The sequence below is a fragment of the Suillus discolor genome, assembly GCF_016758755.1.
Source record: "Suillus discolor strain FC423 chromosome Unknown F5147scaffold_54, whole genome shotgun sequence".
NCBI lineage: Eukaryota > Fungi > Basidiomycota > Agaricomycetes > Boletales > Suillaceae > Suillus > Suillus discolor.
Genome location: NW_024541301.1, coordinates 45,079 through 68,246, shown reverse-complemented (window position 1 = coordinate 68,246; position 23,168 = coordinate 45,079). Strand labels below are relative to the sequence as shown.

The following is a 23,168-nucleotide window of genomic DNA, read 5'->3' as shown; positions in this document are numbered from 1 at the left end:
CGAATGAAAAATTGGTTTGCCGTCGACACCGGCATGTCATCCGTAGATGACCGATGATCTGTAACGATCGTCATTATTGAGGTCTAGGTCCAGACATAATCGACAAGATCCGCGCGAAATTCGAACGAGCTAATGAAGAAATATCAATATTCGCATTAACAAGTACACGTTAGATATAAAAAAGCTTCCAATAACCAGTACGTATCGATATCACATACACCACCTTCACGATGTGCCCTCCGGGGGCCTGACATGTAAAATAACTCGAGGCAGCTTCTTCGCACTGAGAGAGTCCACAGTCTCACTCTCGGACACAGATGTAGAAGTCAACGAACTACTGGACACAGGCGCTGATATCTGCGTATCCTTGTCAGGCTTACTGGCCACCTCAGGTGTGCTGCTGTTTCTCGAGAGCTTCTTGCGCTCGCGTAGGGCCCTCGATTTCGGTGGGGCCCAATTCCGTGAAGGTTGTGGCGGGGTTCGGTAGACATCGAGATGGGAGAGCAGCTCTAAGGTACGTGCAAGCCATGGCTCGAGATCGGTGTTTCCTTGTGAAGGGTGCCCAAATTTACGGGCCTTGGTGGCCTTCTCGAGCTACAAATTTTGAGTACAGTACGGGGAAACGCATTGCAAGCTGAAATACCTTGATGAGGTTTTCCAAGTCCCACCACCTCTCATCCACTCGGACGGTATCCCCAACGAGTCCACATATATGTGCCATTGCCCCGCTACTCAGCGCACGATCGCTGTACCCGCCTTCGAGCACGCTCACGACACGTCCACGAGCATAAATATCGGCAAAAGTGCACGTGTCGAGAGTAAATTGATGATAGAAACTTGTAGGAACCTTTCGGTTATGACGAGACATACTTGGATACTCGTGTTCACCAGCATCGAAACCACAACTGTTTCAACCGTTTACCATGTGGGCTTGGACACGAGATATAATAAACGCACCTGATGAAGAACATGACATCATCACCTGGTCCGCCGGTACCGTCAAGGAATTGCGATGCTCTCCTCAGCAGCGTCGAATATTGTTCCTTGTAGAGAACTTCCCAAAAGTGTGTTTCGGAGCTGTAAGTTTGCAAATGTATATTCTCGATGTATTGTCCATGTGATCCGTGTATCGAGGTTGATGCGGCTTGAACAAAGGATACCTTACCGTCCTATAATATGCTGCTGAATCACTGACAACGAACGAATGACAGAAGCATTCCCTACCTCGCACGGGAAAGAGAGAATGTCGTGTATTGAACCGTAGAATATCTGTGGACCACGAGTTCGAGAAGGTGCATTGGTTTCAGAAGGCGACTGTTCAGATTCGAGCGTCTGTCGGTATGTCTCTTCATTGATTTGCCATACTATTGACTGCGTGCCATTCCCTATCAGAACGTTTAGGTAGAAAGTTCCTGGCAAATGACCTTGAACTTGCCATGGTGCAAATCAATGTCCAGTATAACAACACGTTGAATTCCGTGTTTGAGGTGTGCTACGAAGTGCATGAGTAAATGGGTACTAATTGAGGTTGGCGAAGCTCACCGTGAGCTGCACCAATCGCCACATTGTTTACAAAACAGAATCCAGACGGGGTATCTTCACCACAATGATGGCCAGGGGGTCTCACTGCTACAAATGCTCGTTGAGGGCCGGTAGCTACGACAGAAGGATTTATGCTAGTAGACGCAATGACGGCGTCGACTGCTTGGCACACGGCGCCAATGGCGCCTTGGATAGCATCGATAGATGAGGGACATACTACAAGAATGCGAAAATCAGCCTCATGGCTAAATTCCCCAGACAGACACGTACGATACAGGTCGAGTGGTGGCATCCCCTCCGGCATTTCAGACCCCTTCTTGGTGATATTATCTTCGCTATCCCGAGCCCATGCCTTCAAAGTCTGAAGATACACATCCCCATCTATATCTCCATGGACGTATTTCACCGCAGCGTTATCCAAGAGATCGACAGTAGCCGTACTTCTTGTGACAGAAATACTTCGAGCTCGAATAAGTCCAGCATCGGATGTAGCGATATCCATCTTTCCGAGTGCAGCAGCCAGCTCATCCTCTACGGAAACATTTGCATCTGAAGGCTTCAAAGCACCTTCAGCCTCTTCGATACGCGCTATGGCGGCAGCGAGTCCAATCTTGACGGCGCGTAGACGTTCGGGTCGCTCCACGATGCTCGAGGTATCTCGTGAGCGGATGAATCGGTGCTTTAGACAGTCATCTTGAAGGTATATTTTGACGTATATTGGAGCTTTTGATGAAGATGGGCGGGAATCTGACTCGGAAGAGACCTGATGTAAAGGTAATGGGGTGCCGATTCCTAGTGGGTCCGAGTCAGCTTCAGACCTAGCTTCTATCTTGATAGTTGAATCGGCCGCTTGTGTGCTCATGCTTTTCGTGACTGTGAAGTGCTGTGAGATCCTGCATATGTATAGTGACGAGAGAATATGTACTTAGTACACTAGATAGATGATCAAGAGCTCATGGAGCGCGTTATTTACTTCTGTTTACATTGGTGGGTATAGGTGTTAATCGCTCCCAATCGTCCGTCGTGGGCCTGGTCACCCTAGCTACAACACCCCAAAGTGTACTCCGATTTAACCCGGAAAACAACTTCCGTCGTGACTTGAAACTGGCAACAGACTCATATAAATAATTTGATTGCCAGGGGCCAGTGTGTCGGGTCGCACTGACTTTGTAAGTTTGAGTTGATTAACTTTCTTGCTAAACACAGTGATGCGGCTTGCTTGTTCAAATGTTCAACGTCGACGTTCAATTGTTATGTTTCCATGTATGCCTGCCAAGAACCGCTGACTCGGGTCACCGCTCGCGCTGTAAGTGCAACAGTTGCTGCAAAGAGTTGGTCATCCGGTATCTCTGCATCAGCCAGCAAGATGATGGCGAGTGCTTCGAGAGACGTTATAGCGTGAGGGTAGCATGAACATGTTTCAACAACGTCTGGGTCGACGAAAAGACGTGCGTGTGTCGCGTATCTGATTTCCAGCTCCGCTATGTACGTGAAAGTTTATTTTATTTGAATTGCATAAGCTTTTGCACGAACTGTCACGAAATAAAAAAATAAAATTGTTATTCTCGTATGTCGCTGGCAAAACCAATCGATAATGCGCAGGCTATAAGTACAGCCGCTCAGGACTCAGATTAATATTCACCGTCCGTGTCGTCTTCGTTCAGAATCAAGGTGGCTTGATTTCGCTGCCAGCGTTTTTGTCTCTGGACTTTCGCTGAATTTTCAGCCCTGAGTTTCCAAGATGGACACCTCCCATTCTCGTATACCGAACGAGACCACCCCTCTGGTCCCTGCAGAGGCCCCAAAGCCTAAAACTCCACTTCCAAAACTCCAGTTGGGCATAGTTTTGACGATACAATTCGCGGAAGCCATCGCTTCCACCTCTATATTCCCGTACATCAATCAGGTATGGCTTCTGGCTTACAACACTTCGCTTTTGATATGCATTTTTTTATGATTTCTCATTCTCTCAGCTTATCAGAGAACTTGGGATCACGAGGGGTGACGATGCAGCTGTGGGGTATTATGCTGGAATCATTGTAGGTCCTAGGATTGCGACTTGCAAGAATGATTTTCTCATAGTCCACTGTCGGACATGCTCAACAGGAATCTCTGTTTTTCGTCACACAGGCACTAACAGTACTGAGGTGGAGTAGATTGTCTGATCGTATTGGGCGCAAGCCGGTGTTGGTGATTGGACTCTTAGGTGCTTGCATTTCGAGCCTGTGTTTCGGCCTCTCAACGACCTTCTGGAGTCTTGTCATTAGGTGTGTCCTCAATTGAAAGGAGGATACGTCGTCCTGATGCGGTTTTTCCAGCCGCTGTGTGTGCGGTGTTCTAAATGGCAACATTGGAGTTATGAAGACCATGATGGGAGAATTGACGGACTCCACAAATATGGCTCAGGCGTTTTCCTTGATCCCGATCATCTGGAGCCTTGGAAACTTTCTTGGGCAAGTGAACTAGTTAAATATGGGATGTTGATCCTAATGAAATTGCATATTAGTCCTTTAATGGGTGGAACGCTTGCGCGACCGCAAGATCATTGGCCCGTATTATTTGCCAATTCATTCTGGGGAAATTACCCATACTTTCTGCCTTGCGCAGTGGCAGCCTGTGTGCTCTTTGTGGCCTTTTTCGCAATGGTATTCTTCTTAGAAGAAGTAGGTTCTACATATCTGTCGCATCGCACACGTTACTCACGATCAGCAGACATTATCAACAAAGCGTCGACCCAAGTTGTCATCAGCCACGCTCGGCGATTCGAGTGGTGAATCACTGCCTCAACAATCCATGGCAGATGTCTCTTTACGATCTCTACTCACACCTACTGTTGTCATTCCAATTGCCAACTATACCGTATTTGCTTTCCTTGACATTTCTCGCAGGGCTCTCGTGCCGCTGTTCTTTTCGACACCTACCTATCTTGGTGGTCTTGGATTTGATCCTTCATCCATTGGCTCATGGCTAGCGTTGTTCGGGATCATGGATGGTGTCCTTCAGGCATTGCTCTTCGCCAAACTTGTCGATCGGCTTGGTCCAAAGCGTCTATTCAGTGTGTCAGTATCGTCCTACGCATTGCTCATGGTTGTGTTGCCGATAATGTCCTGGCTTGTACGCGCAAGGGGTGGAGTTGATCATGCAGTCACGTTTGCTTTACTTTGCCAACTAGTTTTGTCAGCCATATGTAGCATGGGACTTGGTGCGTGTTGCAGTGACATCAACTTGTCGTTACAAATTTACCTCAGTACAGGGACTCTCTTAATGTTTATGAGAGCTTCTGCCCCTACGAAGAATACGCTTGGCGCCATCAATGGTCTTGGCCAAACATCCGCGTCGGTAGCTCGTGCCATTGGGCCTGCCTTGGCGACCTCGCTATTTGCTGCATCAAAGGAACACAATCTTCTCGGAGGAAACGCAGTATTCGGCATCTTATTTATGATGGCTATTGCGCAGAGCTGGTTGGGGTCGCAGCTGCCAGATAAACTACAAGACAGGGATGAATGAAAGGTCAGCATCTATGAATATTTGAAATCAGTTCAGCGTGTATGAGTGCCTCGAAGCTTTAATAGAGTTGTAAGAAATACTTACGTTAATTCTGATACAGCAAACTATAATGTTTGACAAAACCACCATTCAAGTGCACCTGATAAGTACTGCCGGATCTCGTGAGATTCGTTAAGCCAATTTCTGGCTACTGATTGCACACACATGCTACCACTTCAAGGGTTGTACCGTGCGTAGTGTGTACCCTCTAATACCTAGAGCATAACCTATAAGAAACATTGTCACGAGGATAGCGCAGTTTACTGTTCTGGACACTCATGAGGTACCATGCGCGAAACGACTCAAATCAAGGTTGCACGGAATCATTAGTATCACCAGCATGTTGTTGGAGTAGACGGACAGGTGGAAAAGGATTGGATTCCACAAAAGAAGTCCTTGTGGAGCTATGAACTATCCCTTATCTGCGAGGCGCGAGAACCTTGGAGAAAGAAGAAAAGAATGCGGCGGACAGAGCAGGAGTCGGCAATGAACGAGAAACTCCAGATCGCACACCATGGTGGATCCATTATGTGAAGCGGACACAGTGAACCTTCCACGCAATTACCACGGGCTGAACATGATCAGTGTGCCCTTTGGAAGGGACACCCAGTGCGCCGCCAGTCTCCGCATCCTATATATGATCGGAACTAGACATCATGTGTCATGTATCTGGCGAGATTGTGATAGACCGGACGTATTCCGTTACAGTATGCCCTCGGAGTGGAGCGCCCAGTTCGCAGCTAGTCTGTGTCTCATGCCTGGATTGTCCTGTTGTCTGAAGCGGATACGATGTTTCCATTGCAGTAGACCGAACACCCGAACACCACCAGTGTGCCTCAAAGAGCATCTCCCGTTTCTATGTCTCACAGCCCGATTGTGCGGTCGGCTGAACTAGAGACGATGCATCTTCCATCAGGAGAGATTGCAACACAGTGAATGCCGAAGGTGTGCCATCGGAGAGGAAGATTCAAACCTTGCCAGTACCCGCATCACACATTCGGATGAACCTGACAGGATACGTTTTCCATCTGGCGAGACTACAACAGACACAACGACATCAATGTGCCCCAGGAGAAGGGCACCCAATGCAATGCAACAGTCTCTGGTTTCTACGCCCGGATCGTTCTGTCAGCTGAGCCAGACACGATCCACATTCTATCAATGTCCAAAGACCCTGCAACAACCCACAATACTCCAATGATCCCAACAACGGAATATGACTACGCACCATAGAGCAATCTGTGATACACGAAAGACCCCGCAGAAGCGCTGAGCCCTTTCATTAGAGCCAATGCTTCCAGCCAGATAAGGAATCGTTTCTCATTGAAAATTTCATTGGCTAGAAATGGTTGAAAGGGCAAAGTTTGCGTGTGTCATCCAGAATCGACACGAGTACGGTAGCTCTGCCGGGATGAACTCCTTCGTTCATTTTTCCAAACTGGGGACGGCGGAATTAGGCAAGTAAGAACTCTTCAAGGAGCAGAGTTAAAGCGAAGCCCGTGCTTCATATCCTGCAGCGAGGCAAAGGTACTTCTTGCTCCGCGATTTCTTTGTGAGAAAGTTGTAGAAGAAACATATGCATCAACGCCGGTGACAAGCCAGATGTCCGATGACTGAGCTTACGTAGTAGCAGGTATCCTCGCGTGAAGATGCATTCGCATGGTGGTCAACGCAGAGCGGTTCCAGTGATGTAGGAATCTGTCCCATCACAGAAAGAAAAACATAGCGATCAATTCCTCGTTATCATCATCTGTCATGATTTCTGCCATGATGCCTCTGTATATATCGTCCAACAGACGTGTTCCTTATGCAGGTGTTCTAGCAACCACGGCGTCGAAAGCTATCGGAGTGCTATCCACATTGTTGGTGCCCTTGACATGCTCAGAGTGACAGAAGCAAGACGAGCACATTCAAACAGGCCGTCGGATTTGTGAGCAAAGGCGTGGACGTGTGTATCGTTGATGTTGCACAGGCCTGACAAACTAGTGGAAATGTTAAGCTGGATGCCTTATTTTGTGGATACACGACGAACATGTGGCGCGGTGTGCAGTGCGTCGCAGATGTCTTCCAGTGGTCGAGAAGTGACGAGAATACAGAGGTTTTCCAATAATCTGATTACCCACAAGGACAGCCTGCTGGAAAGGAGATGAAGAATCAGCTGCCGGGAATTTGACCAGGTGCAACAAGCCCCTCCTGCGTGCATTCGAAGCAGAAGATTCTAGAGCCCCAATCTCAGTAAATCATTCGACTATTGCATGGGCAATGACCAACCTGCCTTTTCATGCCGTTCCGAGCAAACCATAGGGCGCGGGAAACACCTTTCCCAGCGCTTCCGAGCCAGGACTTGGTGTCGGACAGAATGGCTTCCCGAGTACCTGGGAGACAACGCTTGGAGGTGTTCAGTTCTAGAATTAGCTGCATACTTCATGTCATTGAAGGCGAGAACCTCTAATATACGAGTCGTTGAATATCAGAAAATTCAGAGGAAGTCTAAGGTCTACGCTTACCCATATGGTGAATAGTCACAGTACTGCAAGCCACTCGAATTGTTACATGAGACAGCTCTGGATCGCGGTATCCATTTCAATGGAGACGTCCTTGCCGAGTTGTGTCCCTGTGCGAATGTCTTAGTTAGTCTCAGGCCACGATGCAGTCGAATCAACTCACAAAACTTCTTCGAATCAGAGTAATGTGTGATCTACACACTCGAGCATCTGTTGCGCTGTCTTTCCGTACATCGATAACATGAATGCAATATTAGCCCATTCCTTCTCTTCCTTGACCAAAGAATTGCTTTCAAGAACAGCCTGACAGGACACAGCAACATCGGGGTCCGTCTGATCGAGAATTATCTGTCGCCAAGTTGAGCGAGACGAGCGAACCTAAGTTAGACGTACAAACTCATGTACATCTGCAATACGGTCAGAAACGGAGTTGAACACAATCAGGGGTTCAAGAATGGTAGAAGTATAAATGGATCCTCAGGCTACATGATCGCTTCTTGGGATAATGGTGATGTGTGCAGTGCCTCTGGTGGGCATCGGCGTTCACAACTGATACAGGTCGGTCGCAAATATCTGCTTCAGAAGCACTAGGCGCAGTAAGCAGTGAAGGGTCCGAACTTGAAGAGAGCCGCCGCAGGTTGAGTTATTGTTAGAAGACCAAGCGAAAGGAACCCTGATTGGCATGCTCCAGAACTTGTAAAATAAGCCCACGGGGCCGTTTGCGAGAACCAGCTCGTGCCAGGTGTATGACAGAAGATGGCTGTGATGTTCAATTGTTCAAGTCGTGAAAGTACTGACAGGCTCAGACACGCTTATATAAAATGAATTTGAATGGGGGTCACGGTATAGGTGGGAGTTAACGTTGAAACATCGACCAGCTGCAACTAGAACTACTCATTTTTGCCATATATTCGACACACCGAGTTAACATCGCTCGTGTTTCGCCTTTATATTCCCAATCTTCGCAAGCTACGGTTGACCTTCGGACGGCTGGCGAGAGACAGCGCCATCTTTTGGACTCGCAGTCGTTATTTAAGTCGCAACAACATTCGTCAAAGTTGGCAAGGTTCTGACGATGCTGGTCGCTGGACAGATCACTCCTGTCCTTGCGAAAACTTCACGTTCTGGAAGCGGATGATGTTGAAATCATAATTTGCCACCACTGCATGATGAAGCATTGCCAAAATTATGAGCAAACTACCTTCTCTGCAGGCCAGCCTTTCACGACAGTAGCCGGGGTCCCACAAGCCTCACTACTTGAATCGTTTCTGAGACAGTTTGAATTCTGCAACGACCCACATACGAAGGATCCACCTGTGAGTCAAAGTTCAGTGAATGACATTAATGAAGACCCGTCTGACTTCATGGTCAGAGTCTGTGCTACGTAGGGTCTAACCACACAATCTCCTGCCACACACGTAGAATTCCTGCCTGATTGGGGTGCGATTCTATTTACACAGTCGGCTATGGTCTTGTGAACCTGTTCATCTCGCCAGTCTTTCGAGAGCCAATCGCTAGTTTTTCTCTCACTGCCATGTCTATACCTGAAAGTTTTACGCTGAAGAAGTTGTACGATCTCAATGGCTTGATCGCACTGGTGACCGGTGGCGGTACAGGCATCGGCCTTATGATTGCTCGTGGCCTCGCTGCCAATGGGGCCAAGGTGTATATCACTGGTCGACGAAAGGAAGTTCTTGACAAAGTAGTTTTGGAGTGGAATGCAACCAAGGGAGACGACATGGGACCTATGATAGCGTGAGATCCATTGTTTATGCGTTTCGTGCGGGCTGATCAAGCACCATCCATAGGCATGAGATGGATGTAACAAAGAAAGACAGTATTCAGGTTGGTGTAACGAGAATAGCTGAAGCGGATGGAAAGTTGCACATCCTCGTGAACAAGTATGCCACCTACTCTCCCTATTGTTTTGTGACTCACTACGATTGAATGAAGTGCTGGCCAATCAGGTCCTCTCTCCTCTGAGTTGAATCGACCATCGCCGACTGCTCAAAAAGAGGCCGGACCACTCGGTGAATACCTTTTCAACAATGAATCGTTCGAGGAATGGAGCTCTCTTTACGCAATCAATACCTTTTCAATCTACTTTGTAACCCTTGCGTTTTTGGATTTGCTCGATAAGGGATCCAAGAATAACGAGAAAGAGGGATTCTCTTCAAGCGTTATTAATATCACGAGTATGAGCGGACTCGTCAAGTTTGCACAGAGACATGTGAGCAAACTCAATTTCAATTTCTTGTATCATCACTAACTTTGGTGCAAAAGTTCTGCTACAACAGCTCAAAAGCTGCTGGGTCTCACCTCACCAAGATGCTTTCAACGGAATTTGCTCTTAAAGGGATCGATGTTCGAGTGAACGCTATCGCGCCAGGCGTGTATGAAAGCGAGATGACATATGACACAATTTCAGGACAAGCGGCGACTGATGCGGTCGGTATGCCGGTGGTGTCTATACCAGCGAAGAGGCCAGGAACGTGAGTGAGCTTAATTCATGAACCAGAACGTTCACTGACAGGAAAACGTAACAGTGCTGCTGAGATGGCAGGCACTGCCGTTTATCTCGCATCACCTGCTGGAGCTTATATGAATGGGCAGGAACTTGTTATTGATGGCGGAACCTTGGCTGTGAATCCTGGCAGAGTGTAATATACATTTTCATCAAGGAAGCTATGTACTAATAACAATTAATACGTGAAGCAATGCATCCCCAATACGGCGAGTACTCACATGTCCAGCACCGGGCGGCCGTGTGTCCAGCATGACTTACTATGCGAACAAAGAAGGATGCATATTTAATGCTTTTTGAAAAACTCGCCCTAAGCACAAAGTTGGCAAAGGCACTCTTGATTGTCTAAAATGTCCACACATTATGATTGCATCGTGGTCGGGAGCGGCCATGCAGGTTGCTCGGCAGCCCTTGCCGCTGTTGAGGCAGGTTGTACCTCTGTCCTTATCGTCGAAAAAGCCCCACGCGATTGGGTCGGCGGCAATGGCTACTTCACAGCAGGTGCGCATAGAACAGTCCACGGGGGACTACAAGATCTCCTCCCAATCGTGCGCAATGTCACGCCAGAGCAGGCGTCCAAAATCGACGTGGATCCCTACACTGTCGAGGACTTTCATCGGAGACATTCAAGCGCCTTGGCCAAGATAAGCCAGACACTAAGCTGGTGAAATCCATGGTGGAATCCTCGAGAGAAGCGGTTGAATGGCTCGCGCGGATAATAGATATTCCGTTCATTCTGTCATTCCACCGCCAAGCATACGAGGTACACGGGAGGCAAAAGTTCTGGGGTGGCATGGCACTCAGTACTGAGGACGGCGGAAAGGGGTTAATAAAGGCCCATATGAAGGCACTAGAGAAGGCCGGAGTGGAGATTTGGTTCGAGTCTCCTGCCATCAGGCTCAGGGTTGAAACAGGAACAATAACGGGTCTTGTGGTTCAGATAGACGGCAAGGAATTAAATCTTTCAGCCTCTTCAGTAGTGCTGGCAGCAGGCGGTTATGAATCTAGCTCAGAGCTCCGGGCTAAACATCTTGGTTCTGAATGGGAAAAGGCACACGTAAGTTGCAACAGTTGCTCAGGGAACCTTACATATAACAACTGAAATAACGTACAGGTCAGGGGCACTCCTTACAATACGGGTGACGGCTTTGCCATGGCCCAAGCTGTTGGTGCAAAACTTATTGGAGATTGGGCAGGATGTCACAGCACGTGTTGGGATGCAAATGCACCAGTAGACGCAGGCGACAGGGAGCTCAGCAATCAATTCACAAAGTCTGGATATCCTCTGGGTATCATGGTTAACATCTATGGCCAACGTTTCGTCGACGAAGGGCAGGATTTCAGAAATTTCACATATGCCAAGTTTGGGCGACAAATCCTTCTCCAACCGGAAGGGTGTGCATTCCAAGTGTGGGGTGCAGACATGGTTCCATTTCTCCGGAAGGAGGAATATGGGGATGAGATCGTCGAGAAGATCTGTGCTGAAAACATGGAGGAGCTTGCAGACAAGCTACTTGAAAAAGGACTCAAGGATAAAGAGTGTTTTCTCAAGACAGTGCACGATTTCAACGCGGCAGTCCAAAGTCATCGAGCTGAATGCCCAACTCTTAGATGGGACCCCACGGTCAAAGATGGACTTTCGACTCAATCTAGCACGGTAGCGCTGCAGCTTCCAAAATCAAACTGGGCACTGCCGATCAATCAGGGACCCTTCCTGGCGGTAAAAGTCGCGTGTGGTATCACTTTTACCTTCGGCGGGCTCGCCATAGATCCGGAGACCGCTGGCATACTGTCGAAAGATACAGATGCACCAATAAAAGGCCTTTTCTGCACGGGTGAAATGGTTGGTGGTTTGTTTTATGACAACTACCCCGGAGGTAGCGGACTGACCGCTGGGGCTGTGTTCGGACGTAAAGCGGGGGGGCAGGCAGCCAAGCTCGCTGGGAAATCAGTGAAGTAAGAGGTACGGGAGGGTTTTAATGCGACCTGAGGGGGAAAGAAGGTGATATGAAAGTGCAAGAAGGTGCGGAACGGGTGCCATGACTAGCCAAAACGGATGAAAAACTGGAAGAAGACGCAGTGCAGCTAATTCAGGCGGTGATGACGCTATGCTAGAACACATTAATGTCCCTCAGGCCCGGGCCACTGAGCTAGCCTGAACAGCTCACCTTCAACACCATATGCATAATTTCTGAATAAAATGATTCAAACGAATACGTTCATAGTAGTCACGTCACGTCAAAACAAACACCGTGACATGAAAGCCGGATGTCGAACTTCCGGCATCCAACATTGAAACCTAAGTATGCCTCGCCGTCGACCGTCATCTGGTAAGAGTAATTTCCGCTCGAAGTCGCGGCCAGTGGATCGCAAGGACGGTAAAATAAAAAGGTGGAATAAGGCTTCTGATATTGAGTTAGACGAAGAGGACCAATGTACGTTGTCATATCCCGAAAATGATTTCATGTTGAAAACTATCATTATCTTAGTCCATGCGTCCAGGGATAAAATTCTATTGAACGAAGATGGAGATGTCGAGGATGAAGGCGGGGATGAAGACGAAGTGTTTGCTCTTGAAGGGGTATCAGATGAGGATTCAGAGGAAGCTGAAGGAGACGGGGACGAGGACGGATTTGCGCATGCTGAAGATGAAGACGACGAAGAAGATGCAGTTGTCACTAGGAGAAAAACCAAGTCGAAGAAGGCGTCATCTCCAGATACCGGGTCTGAGGATGAGTCCTGGGGCCGAAGCAAGTCAGCGTATTACTCCTCTAATGCCGCCCAGATCGACTCAGGAGACGAGGAGGCAAATGAACTGGAAGAACAGGAAGCACGCAAACTTCAGCTGAAGGCTCGGGATGCTATTGACGAGGGCGATTTTGGATTGGGTGAAGGTCTCGAACAAGCATCCGACGCTGAGGCTGAGTACGTAGTATCATTCGTTTGTTATCCGTGGCTTACATTGTTTTCAGAGATTCGTTAGAGGAACACTCACAGCCCCTAATCGACGCATCCTCAAATGACAAGACGACCATCTTGCAGCACCTGGAAAGAGAAAATCCAGAGGCTCTTGCCTTGGCCCGCGACTGGGATGACACGGCCCGTAATCTCATCGAAATACAAGCAAAAATCGCCGCGTGAGTTTTCATAACACCTCTTTCCAAAGTTCGTGCTCAACGTTTGTTTAGAGCATCGGAGAAAGAAACCGACGGAATTGAACTTGGACTTCTGCACGTATACTACCGTCAGTTCTCACCTCCGGCTTATTTTACTTGTGACGCATCCGAATTTCTGACCAACCAGTTCTTTTTTTACGTTACAGAGGCTCTCCTGACCTATGCCACTACCCTCGCATTTTATCTTCACCTTCGCTCCTCGGATAAATACGCAGGTCGTCCACTACTTCTGAGACAGCACCCTGTCCTAAATCGCTTGCTCACTCTCAAACAATCACTCATCATGTTAGAAAATTTGGGCGTTGGCACTGATTCGCAGGAAGAAGACGACGAAGATGAAGACGAAGACATATACGACGAACCAGGATCTGACTTGTGGAGCATTCTAATGGCGAAGGGTCTCGAATCTAACGAACTTACAGATTTATTGATGGACGTCGAGAAAAAACCCGGAAAGGCATCCAAGAAAGAGATGATCGAAGCTAACCCTCCCAAGAAAAAACGCAAGACTTCCGATGATAAAAATGGACAGCCAATCTTCGACCTTGTCGAGCCAGACTTTGAGGTGGCCTCGACTTCCGCAAAGAAGCGTTCGGCTCCCGCTGACATCGGTAGCACGGACGCATTTGGTGAAGCCACGTTCCTACAACACGCTGACGCCACGGACAAACAGGCACGCAAGAAGAGCTTGCGTTTCCATGTGTCACGGATTGAAAGCGCTACTGCACGGCGCCAGAACGCTCGTGTCAATGCGGTGGGCGGTGATGATGACATTCCTTACCGTGAACGAAGGAAAGAAAAGGAACAGAGAATGGAGAAAGAGCGGCAGCGCAAGGCCGGAACATTGGGGATGGGCGGAGATGACCTGGATGGTGTGGATCCCGAAATTACTGATGCAAGCAACCGCGGCAAAAAGAGACGGAGAGATGTTGATGTTGAGGACGATGATGATAGCGACACGGCTGCAGCACATGGCTATTACGAGCTCGTAAAACGACAAGCCGCGGACAAGAAGAGCAACAAAAAGATGGACTATGAGGAGGTTAGGGCGGCCGAGCGGTAAGCCCCAGTTTTCATATATCACGGGACTTTCTCATCTGATCCTCATAGACTTGTCTCTGATCAACATGATGAGACATCTGGCCCGCGCTCGGTCACGCGAGCCATCATGAAAAATAAGGGACTAACGCCGCACAGGTCAAAGAGTGTACGCAATCCCCGTGTTAAAAAACGCCAAAAATACGAGCAAGCCAAAAAGAGGGTGTCATCACAACGTGCTGTTTACAAAGGTGGTATCGGCGATGCCTCAAAATATACAGGCGAGCAGTCTGGTATATCCAAAGTTATCAAGAGCGTCCGCCTGGGATAAAGGGTATCACTATCTGGAATATATCCTGCTACAGTACATCGTACTATTTAGACAACACGGTGAAACCAAATGAGAAGCTCGAATAACTACATAATCGAAAATGTGAGTCCATGGATGCAGGAAGGGAGGGGAGTAAACAATAATCCGTCGCGGATAAGGGCTCAGGAGACCGCAAGTAACCGATCTACAAGGATGAAAATAATAAAGGGTGTAAAGCCTAGAATAACGCTTTAAATCGACATGTACTAGCGCATCATGCATGAGCCTATCACCTCGGGAATTAAAGAAAAGGGCTCACCGTATTTCCATGGTGCTTGCCGTTTCCGTTGGTTAGTGCGTCGACGCTCATGGTCTCTGCGTGGAAGGCACGAGAAGATGGGCTGATAGCGCTAGCCATTTCGTGGAAATTATTCGGACCCTTTTGCAGCGCAGCGTCATACTCCCGGCTGATCTCCTTCGCATGTTCCTTCGTCTCTTCATAAGCATAGCTGTATTGTTCCAGTGCCTTGATGCACTGAAATACTTCGGGACGGCCTAGCCGAGCAAGGAAATTTCCTGCGTTGATACAGCTGACATGCATGACCGCAGGGTCCAGTTTCTGAACGGAGTTAATTGATATAGTGGTACTTTTAAAGACAAGCGTACCAAGTAACCATTTGAGGTAAGTACTCCAGCCTTGGAAAAAAATCAGCGGTGGTAATTCGCCAAGCCGCAATCACTCACGAGCGCCGCGATGCGTAAGGATGCTTGCAGAGCTTCTTCCATGACTTTACGTTTTGCAGTCTCCACCTGATTGATACTACTTGGCGTGAAGGCGTCGTCGCGGATACCAAACTCATCCATCGCAAAGAAAAGGGCCACCCAGGTGACATGATACTGAGCATCGCTTGCACCTGAATACTAGTTTAGCAGACTCAACATGATGATAAATCGACTACTGACATGCAGAGACCGCAGATACGAAATCCCAATTAGCCTCCAAGTTAGGTGGCACACCGACCTTGGACAAATGAGCATCTCTCCATTTGCTTAGATCCGAGATGTACGACAGGACAGAATCAAGGGGGATGCCATCTTGATCTGTAGATGGCCTCCAGAGTTGGCGAGCAATTGTCCGTGAGATCCGAGCAAGGGCGTGTGCGGCTTGATAGTACCCCTGTTAAAGCGTAAGTGCGCATCCAAAGATACCGTTTAGAGTTTACCAACCAAAAACTAAGCATGATGTAAGTATCATGAGCGTTCGCAGAACACGACCCTGAATCTCACCTCCAGTTGTTCTCTAGGGGATGGAGCCGTGGGGTCGGTGGTCTCCTGGGCATTCTGATCAGCAGTGTAGAAGTCAATGTCGTAGTCGTCGTCATCGCTACATGGGCGGATATTAGTGTTCGATGGAGAAAAAAATATCGTTAAACTTACAGCATAGGCTTCCGGCGGTAATAAAAAGAGGAGAACGCATCCGACAGACAAGCCATCCACCAAGCGAAAATCATGGTACCGCGCGCCTCGGGATCTTTGATAAGCACCATCACGGATTTGTGATTGATCTTCAAGTGATTTTCTGAGAATGAATCTTTTAGATGCAATCATTCTACTTACCTGTAATCCAAGTAAGTTACGTATTCCACTAGTGAGCCAGAACCCGTGGAAGCCTGCTCCCTGTCAGCCGGAGCAGTGAAAACAATTAGATCAATATTACCGTTGTCAAGTCGTGGGTCCTCTATTGCATAATGATGAATAAACGCAAAATCGGCAAAATATAATACGTACGACATTGCAAAGGTTCGATCAGCAACGAGATGACGACATGATTTGTGTTTGGTATGCGGTGCACTTTTAACGACTCAGCCAGCTCTCGGGTGCGGTTGATGAGCGCTTTCGCGAGTAGGCTTTGTCCACCATTTCTATCGCGATCTGCTACCAGAAGAGGATGTTCGGAGAATTTTGCACCCCAGGCAAGCACAGTTGCGATAAGGGCTGGGTGTAATGGTTCGTCCTGCTTTGCAATCACTGGCCTTTGTTGAGTGGCCTGAAGATTTAGCCGCGCGCGAAACTGCAAGGGGTTGAGAAGAGGAAGACGGGTATGGACTATCTGGAAATAAACTTCAACTAGGTCAAGGGCGAACCTGTCATCAGAAGCAAAACCGGACGGATCAGTAACAGCCTATTAGGAATGGATCGATACGGCAAATGAAAAGGAACTGTAAAGCCACTTCGAAGAGGCTCCTCAGTAACCATCATGGAACACGATAACACTTGACGTACACCGCGATAATTTCGATCGTTTACGTAATGTGAGAGGAAAAGGGGTAGACGCAACGTACTCTGCTCGGAAGGCTTCATCCTCAAGTTTGGATGCCATGTCTCCCCATGTGGCATAGCCTGATGATCGTGATTTGAACATAAATGTGGAATCGCTGACGTGACTAGATAAGTCAGCCAGGCGACGCGAATAGAATACAGTATCCACCTTTCCGGCGCAGCAAACAGGTGATGAAGAAGCGTTGGAGTAGTGGATTGCATGCTGAGACCACCATAACTTTGAATGCGCCCTGAATTCCATGGACCAAATGCGGCTTTGAACCAGGGGGGCGTGTTATGCTCAGAAATGGGTGATGAACTATCGGCAAATGTTAGACGAGGAATCGATAAAACAAAAACTATAGCTTCATACCCAGCAGATACAGGAGAGGTGCTGAATGACGGGCAGGTAAGACGACGGCAGCGACCAAGATTATGCAGAGATAGAAAGATCGACAATCGAACATCAGAGATACGATAATAAGCGAGACGAGATAGGAGTGCCCGAAGCTAACCTTGAGCTTGTTGATATATTTCTCGGCCTCCGGGCGGCAGCGCTACGCTTCTTTTCGCTGGTCGCTTGTTGAACGAAATGGCTAGATAACGGGTCGGCTCGCGGCTAAACGATTCAATATAGAAAGACACTAACGTGCAAGGATAATTCTTAGACAAGCAGTGCTGATGTTTATCTTCAGAACGTTGCAGTTAAGCATAAAAGGAAAACGTAATCACCTGGCACTGAAATAATGAAGAATAAATGAGATAATTATCGGCAGGGTTGCTTAAATATTACCCACCTTGTCTTCGCCAGGGAGTCTATTGCATTTGACCTTTCGGGACCTGTGGTGATGGGAGTGAATAAGTTGGCAGACGCCGATCACCAGCATGCTGCGCAAACCTGCAGGCATCACACGCGGTGTTTTGCTTCCTTGGAGGCGGAAGGGTCTTGGCTAGCTCATGGATCTGATTCTGAACAGATTGAGTTGGGAGAATGAGGCCTTGGGGAGGTGTGATGTTGTGAGAATTGAGAGTTAATGATCGATTGGAAACGAATTTACCAGGATGCGAGAAGGAGTGACCGTTATCATTGCGAACATGGTCACCGTTCTGCATATTATGATGGGGCGGTATAGACTGATATAATTAAGAAGAAATAACAGGAGGAGGACAAGGAGGAATCATTTGTATTGGGCCATCCGTGTACTTATAATACCATAAGTCATGATTCAGCCGTAATAGGGATATTGGCAGCGAAATTCCAAATTGATTTATCCTCCTTTTTCGGAACTGAGTTTAGTTACAAATTCTGTTGATTCGGCAAGAAAGATTTCGTTTTTGGAAAAGACAGATTATGACAAAGTAAAATACAAACTCCGATCAAGGAATTGCCGGCACCGAAGTCCAGACTCTCACGTCGGCTCCAAATTTTCAGTCTTGTGTTCATACCATGGTCAAAGTCGAGATCGTAGAAGAAAAAGACCCACAGTCTTCGGCCAACTCGCCCTATGCCTCACCCTCGTCTTCACGTCATTCTTCTCAAGAATCAATCTCTTCAGTCTCTTCTGAGCTCTCTGCAGAAGAAAATTTGTATGACCGCATAAGCGCATTGGTAGACATAGTCCCCCCAACTACCAGACACAGCATCTCTACCAAGTTTTCAAGTGCTGCATCGTTCTTCAGGATCAGTGGAAAAGTCATTGGTAACATCGTCTGGATAGTCACCACTTCAGCCCTCCTTGTAGGGCTACCCCTTGCGCTGAGTTTGGAAGATGAGGCAAAGATAGTAGCGCAGGAACGCGAAATGATTGCGCAACAGCAAGGTGCCCAGCAGGTAAGTGTTTGGACAGTTCATTATATTCTTCTGTCACTTTGATATGGCTTGTTTACTGATTCTTAATGCTTATAGATGCTTTCGCCAGGATCAGCTTACCCACCGCCACCGGGCTCAAATCAGGCACCTCAAAAGGGCATCGTTCCGCCCGGCTTCTGATCAAAAGCCAGCCTGTTTTCAAGCTGTTCTTTCACCTTGTCAGCAGTTACAAGTACTCAGATACTTTATGCACACGTGTACCTTATACATAATTCTCTCGCGTTCCGCAGTATCCGCCGCCGGCACCAGAATCCACATCGTGTGTTGCAGCGAATTGTCACCCACGTGTCATTCGATCATGCTATAATAAAACTCTACTCAGTTCATTAAGCAGTTCACGCCCGTATGTTCTCGTCTGGGTCGGGTGGCATTTGAGCGACTTCTTAGACTGCTGAGAATAGGTTCACAGGTTCACTTAAGCTAACGCATCCTAGCAACGCTTTCATGAAATCATTTATTGCTCCAGTATGGAACAATAAGCAACGCCCATGAAGATCCGATATGACTCTATATATCCTACGGTATGATGCAACGGTCCACGAATCGCGAGAGTCGGAAATGACATTCGCCTAGCTGGACCGTGCAGGGAAAACCACCGGTCGCACGAAGTTCTCTCTAAGGCAAAGAGAAATTAGCTCCTCGGGCAATGTGTAGTCGACCAGATACGTACGCCGAACGGTACCTTCGTAGGTACGTGATCGCATGGTTCTCGATCTCGTCAGGAGTCACCCCTACAGTTTCCCAATCGCCTGGAACGTCCACGTCATCTATATAGCGCCTCTCGACCTCATCAGGACTAATGAGCGGCCACCACGGTGCCTGAGCAACCTTAGCAAGGGCCAACGCAATAGACTTGGGTAGCACGGGTGCACTCGACGGCGGTGTATATGTCAAGGAAGATACCATGTCTAACAGGTACTCCGTCGTCAACGTCCTTGGTCCAGGAAGGGAAATAGTGCCGGGAATTTGGGGGATCGTCATCAAATTGGTTAAAGCTTGAGCGACGTCCATAACCTGTCAACCCACGATCAGTTTGAGAAGGAAGATCATGACCATGACAGGGCCGAGATTTACGTGAACTGGTCGAATTTTAGTTTCTCCGTGGTTGAGCTTCCACCAGATAGGCCAACCTTGACATATTCGTCTGATCAACGGATGAACGATAAAGCGGAACTTCGAACCCACTAGCCATATTATTCAAGAACTTGTCCTCGCAGCCATACATTTGGCCAGGGCGGACAATAGTAGCAGCGGGGAACGCATCCCTGACCCGTTCTTCGCCCTCAGCTTTGGTTCGGTAGAAATGCGACGGGGAAGACGTCGAAGCATTCAGATGAGAAACATGTACTAGGCGTGGTACTCCTGCTTGTGCCGCGATTTTTGCGATCCTCTCCGCCCCGCTAACATGAACGTCAGAGTATTTAAAGTTCCTGAGATGATTAGAGTGGGGTAAGTGCGTAGGTTAACGCATAATATTAAATTCAAAATGTACTTGGTTTCATATTGTCGGCCGACAAGGTTGTAAACAATGTCGGAATGCCTTAAACACTCAGCAATTTGTTCGTCATTCCGGATATCCCATTCCTGAAATGAATTTGAGATGGTTACGATTGGGACATGGAAGCAGATGCAACGCTACCATGGAGACTATCTGGCCAAGGTCGCCCATTGGTTTGAGGTGCCTCTTCTCATCCTCCTCGCGGTAAGGCACGATGACCTGTGTACCCATTCGAGCTGTAAAGTGGAGTGTTAGTAGACGCCAAAACCTTGAGGTGATCCAAATTAAGCTTACCAAGTTTCGAGACGAGATAACGTCCGAGAAATCCAGTGCAGCCAAAGACGGTGACAACATGGCCGCTCACTGCGCTGTAACCAGGTGTCCCGGACGAAATGATTGGTTTACGGTTAGGAAGCGTCACCAAGTCATGCAAAGCACGCTGCAAAGTCAACTCAGTCACTACAGGTCAATAAGAACACTTTGGAGATACACTGACCTTCCCGCGTGATACAGCTACGCGCTGAACGCGTAGAACATGGGATGCTGAAAGCATAACTGTCGCCGACGATGGAAATAGCAGACTGAGCTGCAAGGTAGCGGCGGAGGAAAGCTAACCGGAATTTTCCGGTCGTGTGATTTGTGGACGGTTGACCCGATATGTAACTTTTAAGTCCACATAACTTTGACATCACTCAACGCAAAAGCGCGCATCTTATCTTACGATCAATGGTTCAGGGCAAAACCAAGGGTCTTCATAGCAAGGCTTCATCGTCAAGACAAGCTGCCAAGGCCGCTGCTAACCCGAAAAAAGGGAAACGGTACATCCCACCCAAAAAGACCGCTCTGGTCAAGCAGGCTTCCATGAGGCAGGTAAGTCTTCGTCTTCTAATGAATTACGAGTTTCATTGACCATTGCACTGGATATGTAGTCACTGACGGCCAAGATAAACAAATCCATCGAACAGCAAATGGTATCTGCTGCATCAGCCGGCAAACTCTCGATCATGAAAAACACCCTCGATGCGTATGACTGATAGTCCCGTATACGTATAATTCGAATTTACCCATATTCTACGCAGTGAACCACCCAAGGTCACTCCAGGTGGAAAAGCCTCCAAGTCTTGACAGTTCGTGTGCTATTGCTGGTACGTTGCTCACAAATATTTTACAAGCTGTACTTACAGACCCCAAAAATATCCAGGTGTGATTTTACGGATTTGACCCTCGAGTATTCCGTCGGGACGATAAGGCTCCGCATGGCCAATCGACATACGCAGTTCGCATGTCATTTGAGTGACCGGATATCAAGTAGCGCCACAGAGAAGGTTGATGGACGACGGTATATTATAAATGACTATAGCATGCTTGAACAATTGCAAGGTATAAACAATTGCAAAATATAGCGATCAAGCAATAGTACACAGACAACTTAATGTCTCTGCATTGCAAATGAGCTAGGTAAAACAGCAGAGTCCAAGAAGAGCTAGTGGATGCAGGAGAGATGTATCAAATGCGAGGTATGACATGCAACTACGAGTATGTGCCGAGTGTGAATGCAGACACGAATGGGACCCTACGAGAGACATGTAAAATATTGATGCGATCGTGCAATGTCGGGTGAATGCGAAGCATGAGAAAATGATTAAATGCATGTAGAACGCTGGTGAGAGGTAAGGCAAGAAAAAAAAATGCACGTGGATGTGGGATGATGATCCACGCGTGCGGAGTGAAGGAGCCATCGAGGGACGTCCGCCATTATCTCCAGTTACGGTCAAACGGCACTCCACTTCCGATTTGGAAGAGTATGCATTTGATCTCGTGGAGGGCATCTCGCTGCGTCTGAGACAGGAGATTAGGACGAGAGTCGACAAAGCCTATGACTTTGTTGATGGAATCCTCGGCTTCTGCGATATTAACAATAGTTTCGCCCGCTGTAATAGGCGGTGCGGGTTGGTATACAACAGCCGGCTCGGTATATTGGGAGTTTGGATCTGAGTGCGTGAGTTGTACCCCTTGCTGCTGCGGGTCTGTCACCTGAAGGTGCTGCTGCACAGGATTCGACAGTGCGGATAAATTCATTTCCGCTGCGACCGAGTCTGGCTGCCGTTCCTCGTGGCGTTGGTGTACAAAGGACTGATGAGATATGGGTTCATGAGCATTGCCCGGTGGCACGGAAGAAAGTGGCGTATTGGGAGCGGTTAGATGATCCGTTTGTATAGCCCACATGCGTGGTAGGGGGAGAGTGGGTCCCAGTGGTGCTTGGGACAAAGAAGGCCCAGTGTCGCTTTGTGATTGCAGAGGGTGTGGAACTTCTGGCTCATCTTCTGATTCCATGTCATCATCGCCATCAGCCATCGTAGAATGCTCTTCGGAATCGCGTCCATGCGCAACCTCAGAGCGACCCTCGAATGCGGGATTAAGGGGCGAAAGCACTGTATCTGTGGCGCCACGCCTGTGCTCTTGGGCACCCGCGAGGCCACGAGAAGCCCGCAGAATCTTCTCGTGACCTTGCCAGACACCCTTGCGAATGTTATGGCGATGCTTGAAGTTCTCGACCCATCCTGAACTAGCTTTGAATCTCTCGTCAGGGATCTGCAAACTGCGAGCAGTTTCCTTAGCCTTTGTGCGAATGAGGTTATCGGAGAGTAATGTGTTTTGTTGCTGCTGCTTCATTTGAAGTAGCCACTCGACGAGCGCCTCTTCAACCTCAGGGAATTTTGAAGGCCTGAATACAAGTGAGATTTACGAAAGAATGGATAAAGGGGATCGTTACCTATGCTTGGCCACACGCATGTCTTCATCCTCTGGGACATTCATCCATTTTGTTTTATTTTTCAGGAT

General features: G+C 48.1%; 9 protein-coding genes across 9 annotated transcripts; 6 read left to right on the top strand and 3 right to left on the bottom strand.

Annotated features, from left to right (window-relative positions):
- Positions 1 to 123: 123 nt before the first annotated feature.
- On the bottom strand, positions 124 to 2,497 carry F5147DRAFT_710228 (arginase deacetylase). Its single transcript, XM_041438263.1, has 8 exons — positions 2,468 to 2,497; positions 1,813 to 2,415; positions 1,543 to 1,758; positions 1,436 to 1,492; positions 1,225 to 1,385; positions 958 to 1,169; positions 644 to 905; positions 124 to 594 (listed from the first exon to the last, which is right to left on the bottom strand). The coding sequence occupies exons 2-8, from the start codon at positions 2,402 to 2,404 to the stop codon at positions 226 to 228; spliced, it is 1,869 nt and encodes a 622-aa protein (XP_041289504.1). The 5' UTR covers positions 2,405 to 2,415; positions 2,468 to 2,497; the 3' UTR covers positions 124 to 225.
- A 611-nt stretch (positions 2,498 to 3,108) lies between these two features.
- Positions 3,109 to 5,282, top strand: F5147DRAFT_616947 (major facilitator superfamily domain-containing protein). Its single transcript, XM_041432553.1, has 6 exons — positions 3,109 to 3,448; positions 3,516 to 3,581; positions 3,649 to 3,809; positions 3,861 to 4,007; positions 4,049 to 4,205; positions 4,255 to 5,282. The coding sequence occupies exons 1-6, from the start codon at positions 3,284 to 3,286 to the stop codon at positions 5,047 to 5,049; spliced, it is 1,491 nt and encodes a 496-aa protein (XP_041289503.1). The 5' UTR covers positions 3,109 to 3,283; the 3' UTR covers positions 5,050 to 5,282.
- Positions 5,283 to 9,126: 3,844 nt separating this feature from the next.
- F5147DRAFT_582083 (uncharacterized protein) lies at positions 9,127 to 10,256 on the top strand (the record flags this gene model as incomplete). The annotated part of the gene is made up of 5 exons (XM_041431634.1): positions 9,127 to 9,347; positions 9,401 to 9,493; positions 9,546 to 9,822; positions 9,876 to 10,084; positions 10,139 to 10,256. The coding sequence occupies 5 exons, from the start codon at positions 9,127 to 9,129 to the stop codon at positions 10,254 to 10,256; spliced, it is 918 nt and encodes a 305-aa protein (XP_041289502.1).
- Positions 10,257 to 10,466: 210 nt separating this feature from the next.
- Positions 10,467 to 12,318, top strand: F5147DRAFT_754591 (FAD binding domain-containing protein; the record flags this gene model as incomplete). Its single annotated transcript, XM_041440292.1, has 3 exons — positions 10,467 to 10,718; positions 10,748 to 11,173; positions 11,231 to 12,318. The coding sequence occupies 3 exons, from the start codon at positions 10,467 to 10,469 to the stop codon at positions 12,074 to 12,076; spliced, it is 1,524 nt and encodes a 507-aa protein (XP_041289501.1). The 3' UTR covers positions 12,077 to 12,318.
- An 85-nt stretch (positions 12,319 to 12,403) lies between these two features.
- F5147DRAFT_323904 (Sas10 C-terminal domain-containing protein) lies at positions 12,404 to 14,801 on the top strand. The gene is made up of 5 exons (XM_041429224.1): positions 12,404 to 12,551; positions 12,606 to 13,041; positions 13,089 to 13,253; positions 13,305 to 14,351; positions 14,403 to 14,801. The coding sequence occupies exons 1-5, from the start codon at positions 12,422 to 12,424 to the stop codon at positions 14,659 to 14,661; spliced, it is 2,037 nt and encodes a 678-aa protein (XP_041289500.1). The 5' UTR covers positions 12,404 to 12,421; the 3' UTR covers positions 14,662 to 14,801.
- Positions 14,402 to 18,125, bottom strand: F5147DRAFT_323882 (uncharacterized protein). Its single transcript, XM_041429223.1, has 20 exons — positions 18,018 to 18,125; positions 17,858 to 17,957; positions 17,757 to 17,799; positions 17,692 to 17,697; positions 17,609 to 17,637; positions 17,475 to 17,555; positions 17,333 to 17,353; positions 17,129 to 17,278; positions 16,983 to 17,075; positions 16,429 to 16,784; positions 16,358 to 16,378; positions 16,258 to 16,310; positions 16,078 to 16,205; positions 15,928 to 16,024; positions 15,868 to 15,873; positions 15,604 to 15,817; positions 15,385 to 15,554; positions 15,307 to 15,336; positions 14,960 to 15,259; positions 14,402 to 14,906 (listed from the first exon to the last, which is right to left on the bottom strand). Exons 1-20 carry the CDS (start codon positions 18,070 to 18,072, stop codon positions 14,892 to 14,894), a joined length of 1,968 nt encoding a protein of 655 aa, XP_041289499.1. The 5' UTR covers positions 18,073 to 18,125; the 3' UTR covers positions 14,402 to 14,891.
- A 247-nt stretch (positions 18,126 to 18,372) lies between these two features.
- On the top strand, positions 18,373 to 19,213 carry F5147DRAFT_616937 (mitochondrial import translocase subunit Tom22). The gene is made up of 2 exons (XM_041432552.1): positions 18,373 to 18,790; positions 18,866 to 19,213. Exons 1-2 carry the CDS (start codon positions 18,407 to 18,409, stop codon positions 18,947 to 18,949), a joined length of 468 nt encoding a protein of 155 aa, XP_041289498.1. The 5' UTR covers positions 18,373 to 18,406; the 3' UTR covers positions 18,950 to 19,213.
- On the bottom strand, positions 19,195 to 20,949 carry F5147DRAFT_710202 (39kDa subunit of Ndufa9, NADH ubiquinone oxidoreductase). The gene is made up of 8 exons (XM_041438262.1): positions 20,824 to 20,949; positions 20,622 to 20,766; positions 20,469 to 20,563; positions 20,322 to 20,413; positions 20,015 to 20,259; positions 19,904 to 19,959; positions 19,500 to 19,843; positions 19,195 to 19,444 (listed from the first exon to the last, which is right to left on the bottom strand). Exons 1-8 carry the CDS (start codon positions 20,878 to 20,880, stop codon positions 19,399 to 19,401), a joined length of 1,080 nt encoding a protein of 359 aa, XP_041289497.1. The 5' UTR covers positions 20,881 to 20,949; the 3' UTR covers positions 19,195 to 19,398.
- A 53-nt stretch (positions 20,950 to 21,002) lies between these two features.
- F5147DRAFT_323767 (uncharacterized protein) lies at positions 21,003 to 21,754 on the top strand. Its single transcript, XM_041429222.1, has 3 exons — positions 21,003 to 21,197; positions 21,257 to 21,472; positions 21,529 to 21,754. Exons 1-2 carry the CDS (start codon positions 21,054 to 21,056, stop codon positions 21,359 to 21,361), a joined length of 249 nt encoding a protein of 82 aa, XP_041289496.1. The 5' UTR covers positions 21,003 to 21,053; the 3' UTR covers positions 21,362 to 21,472; positions 21,529 to 21,754.
- Positions 21,755 to 23,168: the final 1,414 nt, after the last annotated feature.